The following is a 7,120-nucleotide window of genomic DNA, read 5'->3' on the forward strand; positions in this document are numbered from 1 at the left end:
ACCCGCCAGTGACACAGTACTCTGCTGGATGTTCGGTTTACAGGGAGCCACGCCATGTTACTCTTCATTATAGAGCATATACTCTTGGGCCTGTTACTGACAGTTCTCATTAGTATATACGTCAACAAGGGCAAAGCTGAATTGTACCGTGTGGTGGTGGTCGGTTTGAAAGCACTACCCGGCGTGGAAGGTTTGATACAAAGTTACCTCCACAAGGAGGCCACTGGTTTTATTAAACAGATCAAGTTGGGAGACTCGGAAGGAAAGCCACCAAGAGTATCACTGCCTAAGGAAGGTTGGTAGGAACCTCGTTTTATTAAAGTGTGTATTTTTAGAAATTAATATTTCTAAACGCACTTTTGCGAATCTAGGTGTGTGACGGGGATGGGGGCGGTGAGAGAGTGAAATACATTTCAAAGCGAGACTTTCTCCTCTCTGTCTCTGTCTCTCTCTCTCTCTCTCTCTCTCTCTCTCTCTCTCTCTCTCTCTCTCTCTCTCTCTCTCTCTCTCTCTCTCTCTCGTCTGTCTGTCTCTCCTCTTTTGTCTGCATGTACATGTGCTATGTAATATAAATATATATATAACTATCTGCATATACACATATATGTACTATGCAATATAAAGATATAAAACTATTTGCATATACACACATGTGCCCTGTAATATAAAGATATAAAACGGTGTACACACATTTCCTATGTAATATAAAAGACATAAAACTGTGTACACACATTTCCTATGTAATATAAAGACATAAAACTGTGTATACACATTTCCTATGTAATATAAAGATAAAACTATCTGCGTATACACATATGTGCCATGTAATATAAAGATATAACACTATCTGCGTGTACACACGTGTCATGTAATATAAAGATATAAAACTATCTGCGTACGCACATGTACTATGTAATAAAAAGAAACGCATAGATCTGCGTGTACACATGTGCTATATATGTAATATAAAAATACACCATTATCGGCGTACACAGATATGTGCCATGTAATATAAAGATATAAAGCTATCTGCGTACACACATATTATGTGCTATGTAATATGAAGATATAGAACGTTCTGCGTATACACATACGTGCCATGCAATATAAATATATAAAACTATCTGCGTATGTAACTAGGTGCTATGTAATATAAAAAGATAAACTACCTGCGTAAATACATGTGTTATGCAATATAAATATATAAAAATACGTGCTATGAAATATATAACTATATGAGTATACATATGTGTGTCATATGTGCCATGTAATATAAAGATGGCTTCCACAGGTATTTCTCACGATGAACTACGTCATCAGCTGGCTGGTCTGAAAGAGAAGGAAGTCGACCACAGCGAGGGTAAGGTCTTCGCCTACGTCTACACCCTGGACGACTCGCATTACAACCTCCAGGCGGACATATTCGACCAATTTGAAGGTACTAAGAGGTGCTAGGACGGAACCGGGAGAGGGAAGTGTGCGTGTGTGTGGGGTGGGGGGGGGGGTGGAGGGGGGAGGGGGTGTACATGTGCTGACTGTAATAATGGGTTATAAATATGATCAAGGGACGCCGTTCAGACCCATACGTATTAATTATTAATTATTATTAATTATTATTAATTATTATTATTATTATTATTATTAAATGTTTTTGCTGTGTTGGGGTAACTATCGAAAAATGATGGTCACTGAGCACTGCGTGCAAAAAGTGGATCTTGCATGTCCGTGTACACGTGTATGCGCGCACCCGGCGCACCCCTCACCTTGGGTACGGGCCTGGCGTTAACAATGGCAGTAAAGTGCAGTTCGCCGCTAAAGTGGAAGAGACAAAATATATACATTGTCGGGTAGGACTCCCCTAAATTCGCACCTGAGTAGTCAGGTTTCTTATATTTTTTAATTAATTGATATGCCGCAGAACATTAATTTGCATATAGGTGTGGTACAGTGGTAATGCAGAGGTTTTAGCAGGGAAGACTAGACTGTCGCGAGAAAAGTTGATAGGGCGGTCGAGTCAATCTTCCCCGGAACATATAGAGTGAAACTCCTCTAAACGGGACACCATTGGAACCAAGTAAAAAGTCAGGTTTTTAGAGGTATCCGGTTTAAGGAGGTTCTCTCCTGCACAGATATTTAAAAAGGGACCATGAAAAACGTCTGGTTTTTAGGGAATTCCAGTTTACAGAGGGTCCGGTTTTGAGAGGTTTCACTGTATTGGAGAAAAAGGAGAAAGGTTGCTTAATTTAGGGGGGTGGGGTGGGTGGGCGGGAGGTCAACCCGACACCCTTTCCCCACCCCACGAACTTGCGAATATATTTCGATTCTTTACGACGGCCGGAGGAGTTTGTTAAAGGGGATAGCGAGATATTACTTGTGGTGACTGAATAAAACGACACCACTAGAGCACATTGATTTAGTAATCATCGGCTATTTGACGTCATATATTTGGTAATTTCGACATATAGTCTTAGAAAAACCCGCTACATTTCCTATTAGTAGCAAGGGATCTTTTATATGCACCATCCCACAGACAGGATAACATATACCACAGCCTTTGATATACAAGTCATGTGGCACAGGCTGGAACGAGAAATACCTCAATGGACCAATGCAACCGATGGGGATTGATCCTAGACTGACCGTGCATCAGGCGAGTGCTTTACCACTGGGCTACATCCGAGAAGGGACACTGCTAATAATACGGCATTTGGCCACAAAGAGGGTGGAAAGGGACCGGATCACCCCCTAAATCTCACCTGCTTACAATTTGTATTGTAATTCCATTTCATTCCATTCCATTTTTAAAACAATTTCATTTTATTTCTGAATTTCAGAATCAGTTGGTTACTCTGTAGAACATGATGCTCTGGTGCAGGAGTTTCAACAGGCGTTTCTACACGAAAACGCCCTGAATCCAGTTGTGTTTCCAAGCCTCAGGTAAGCATTTTATCATGATACATAGTATGCAATGTCAACCAGTGCTCCACGACTGGTGTATCAAAAACTGCGGCATACACTCTCAGCCGTCGAAATTCGCCTCAGCAATCAGCAATAATTATTAGGCATTTATTTTCTTATTATCTGACCTAATTGCCGTCGCAAGATGATCTGAATTTCTAGGGCTGCACTCTCCTGTCTGTGAAAAAGTACATATTAAAGAATTCTTCGCTGCAAATGAAAAATTGTGGCGGATTACCAATGAAGACTGTGTCCGAATTTCCAAACGTTTGACACCCAGCCTATTGTTAATATAATAATGTGCTCTAGCGGTGTCGTTAAACAAAACCAAGTTTAACTTTAATACATAGTCATGACAGTGTGTCTAGGTGATATGTAACTCAGTGGTACTTTATGTGCTGACGTAGTGTCTTATGGGGGCGGGACGTGGCCAAGTGGTAAAGCGCTCGCTCGATGTGCGGTCGGCCTGGGATCGATCCCCATTGGTGGGCCCATTGGGCTATTTCTCGTTTTAGCCAGTGCACCACGACTGGTATATCAAATGCCGTTGTATGTACTACCCTGTCTGTGGGATGGTGCATATAAAAACAAACCTTGCTGCTAATCGAAAAGAGTAGCCCATGAAGTAGCTACAGCGGGTTTCCTCTCTCAATATATGTGTGGTCCTTAACCATATTCTGACGCCATATAACCTTAAATAAAATGTGTTGAGTGCATCGTTAAATAAAGCATTTATTTATTTGGTGTGCTATGTGTCGTTGGATCGACAAGTGACCCGCGAGTGGTACATCAAAAGGCCGTGGTACGGATAGGCATGTCATTGGAGATGTGCATATAAAAGATCCTTTTCTGCCTGTTCTATAGGGTGTATACTACCAAATCAAATCCCATAGACGACAATAGTAACATATGTGGCTGAAACTCCTACCTGCAACGTATCAACCGACATAAACGCCACGGATATAAATACTACCACCCCTTACACTTAAAGTGAATCAGAAAAAAATGGGGGTCAAGCTGCTCGTTTCTGAGATAACGTGTAGCGTCTATGACTACCCTAGTTTCGCACAAAATTCGAGTACCTTTTTTTTACAGGTACCCCATACATGTTTCAAGCACAAGGCTACTTGACACATTGGTACTAGATGAAATAAAATTGCAATTTTTTTTTACCCAGATGAAACTATTATTTTTTACAACCAACACACTCACATTTATAACCAATCACAGGACTTGTGGTGTTCACTTCTCTATCAAAAGTTGGGTGCACCTCCAACTTTGACCCAGCCGGAAGTTATTTGGTATAGTACTACCTTTAGGAGTAGCCTATATGGTGGCAGTTAGCTTCTTCTTTCGTGGCCCAAATGTCAAAAGAACTATACTAGTTACAAAACGTTAACAGCCACATGGATACTGATTCTGAGAGGGGTAGCCCCTTCACTGTGCCAGCGGTATGACAACGCTCTTGCAGGCAATGGATGACGGAATGGCTCATGCCATCACTTGCAGGCATCTCCCTACTTGTCTCATGGATACGCCATCATTCAGACATGGCAGGGCTCGGCCACAGTCCAGAATGCTCAGTTTACGTTTTGAAGGCATAGTTATCCGAAGCCAGATTGCAAAGAAATTTGCCTAATCAAACATGAAAAGTAATAACATAAAAAAGGAGTTTCACGTACACCATGCAGTTTTCAGGCAGGTGCCGGTACCCCCCGGGTAATTTGAACCTAGGTTCAAAGTACCACCCGTAGTTTCAAATTACCCCCACCCAACAACCAGTAAATTTTCACAAATAGGGTATATTTTTACATCGAAACGTTGATATATATATATATTAAGTATTCCTATAAAATATGAAAATTCATATTACACGAACACATATTTTGCATAAAAAGTATGGAAACCTAGATAGAGTGGATATCAGAATTTATGTTTAAGCAAATATTTCGAGAATACAAACCAAAATGTGACATCTTACATTGTACACGATGAGTGATAGATGTGGTAGATAGACTGATAGATGTGATGGATGGATGTGGTCGATGGATGTGATGGATGGATGCGATGGATGGATGTGGTCAGGCTACCCCCGGGGGGTCATTTGAAACAAAGGGGGGTAGCTTGAAACTAGGTTCAAACTACCCCGGGGGTAATCTGAACCTAGGTTCAAACAACCCCCGGTAATCTGAAACTAGGTTCAAACAACCCCCGGTAATCTGAAACTAGGTTCAAACAACCCCCGGTAATCTGAAACTAGGTTCAAATTACCGGGGAGTAACTTGAATACGGGAGGAATTTGAAACTGGGACACCGGGCTTAGCCAGAAAAAGAAGTTTTAAAAAGTGTTAGATTTTTTACTCATTTGTCATACGCTTTCTACCGGCAACCGTAGCGTAAACTCTGTTATTGTGCCTCTATCCAATTAAGGTTCAGGCACGTCTCTATCCAACTAAGGTTCAGGCACGTCTCTCCCACACCCAATCTCTGGCAACCAAACAAGCTGTAAGTAAAAGACTCATGTACATGCAATCTGAAATGATTTATTCAAGTCTGTAGCCTACTTTTCATTACCTATCACCGCCCTTGATTTATTTTTTAATTTTCGAAAAAGAAAGGTAAAATTTGATACTGGCCCTTAACTCGTTGTGATTAGTATATATACCGGCCTCGGTGGCGTCGTGGCAGGCCATCGGTCTACAGGCTGGTAGGTACTGGGTTCGGATCCCAGTCGAGGCATGGGATTTTTAATCGAGATACCGACTCCAAACCCTGAGTGAGTGCTCCGCAAGGCTCAATGGGTAGGTGTAAACCACTTGCACCGACCAGTGATCCATAACTGGTTCAACAAAGGCCATGGTTTGTGCTATCCTGCCTGTGGGAAGCGCAAATAAAAGATCCCTTGCTGCCTGTCGTAAAAAGAGTAGCCTATGTGGCGACAGCGGGTTTCCTCTAAAAACAGTGTCAGAATGACCATTATGTCTGACGTCCAATAGCCGATGATAAGATAAAAAATCAATGTGCTCTAGCGGCGTCGTTAAATAAAACAAACTTTTTTTTTTTTGATTAGTATATATGTCCGACACCAAAATAACACATTGAACACATTGATTTATTAATTATCGGCTGTTGGATGTTAAACATGTAATTTTGACATAATGTTTTCATTAGTAGCAATGGATCTTCTATAAGCACTATCCCATAGATAGGACAGCACATAACACGGTCTTTGATGTACCAGTCGTGGAGCACTGGCTGGAGAGAGAAATAGTCCAATGGGCCCACTGACAGGGATCGATTCTAGCTATACATAGAGATTCAGAACAACATTGACGTAGCCCAGTGGTAAATCGCTCGCTTGATGCGCGGTCGGTCTAGAATCAATCCCCGTCGGTGGGCCTATTGGGCTATTTCTCGTTCCAGCCATTACACCGCGACGGTATGTACTATCCTGTCTGTGGGATGGAACATGTAAAAAATCCATTGTTACTAATGAAAAAATGTAGCGGGTTAACTCTCTAAAACTGTAAGAATTACAAAATGTTTGACATCCAGTAGCCGATGAGTAACACATCAATGTGTTCTAGTGGTGTCGTTAAACAAAACAAACTTTAACTTTTCATACAACGCTGTAAGATAAAAGGGATGACTTCAGCTTTCCACTAGTCAATCTTCCCTTCATGTCGAGCAGTTTCCGTCTGCCCCAGTGTTTGTTGTCTATATTTTGCAACTTCTGTGATACCTTAAGACATGCTCATCATATCTAAAAAGGGGCGGGGCGTAGCCCAGTGGTAAAGCGTTCGCTCGATATGCGGTCGGTTTGGGATCGATCCCCGTATGTGGGCCCATTGGACTATTTATCGTTCCAGCCAGTGCACTACGACTGGTATATCAAAGGCCGTGGTATGTACTGCCCTGTCTGTGGGATGGTGCATATAAAAGATCCCTTGCTGCTAATCGAAAAGAGTAGCCCATGAAGTGGCGACAGTGGGTTTCATCTTTCAATATATGTGTGGTCCTTGACCATATGTCCGACGCCATATAACCGTAAATAAAATGTGTTGAGTGCGTCGTTAAATAAAAACATTTCCTTCATTCCTTCATATCTAAAGACGACATATCGTTCTGGTAAAGAAGATGTTTGATCAGAGTTATAACATCC

At 41.7% G+C, this 7,120-nt stretch overlaps 1 protein-coding gene across 1 annotated transcript in view; it reads left to right on the forward strand.

Annotated features, from left to right (window-relative positions):
• The first annotated feature begins 29 nt into the window (after positions 1 to 29).
• LOC121377338 (sphingosine-1-phosphate lyase-like) overlaps positions 30 to 7,120 on the forward strand; it is a 26,395-nt gene continuing 19,304 nt past the window's right edge. Inside the window, exons 1-3 of the mRNA XM_041505287.1 lie at positions 30 to 295; positions 1,292 to 1,438; positions 2,835 to 2,937. Of these exons, the coding sequence (XP_041361221.1) occupies positions 55 to 295; positions 1,292 to 1,438; positions 2,835 to 2,937 (491 nt within the window). The 5' untranslated portion in view covers positions 30 to 54. The remainder of the gene's footprint in view (positions 296 to 1,291; positions 1,439 to 2,834; positions 2,938 to 7,120) is intronic.

The sequence above is a fragment of the Gigantopelta aegis genome, chromosome 7 (assembly GCF_016097555.1).
Source record: "Gigantopelta aegis isolate Gae_Host chromosome 7, Gae_host_genome, whole genome shotgun sequence".
Taxonomy (NCBI): Eukaryota; Metazoa; Mollusca; class Gastropoda; order Neomphalida; family Peltospiridae; genus Gigantopelta; species Gigantopelta aegis.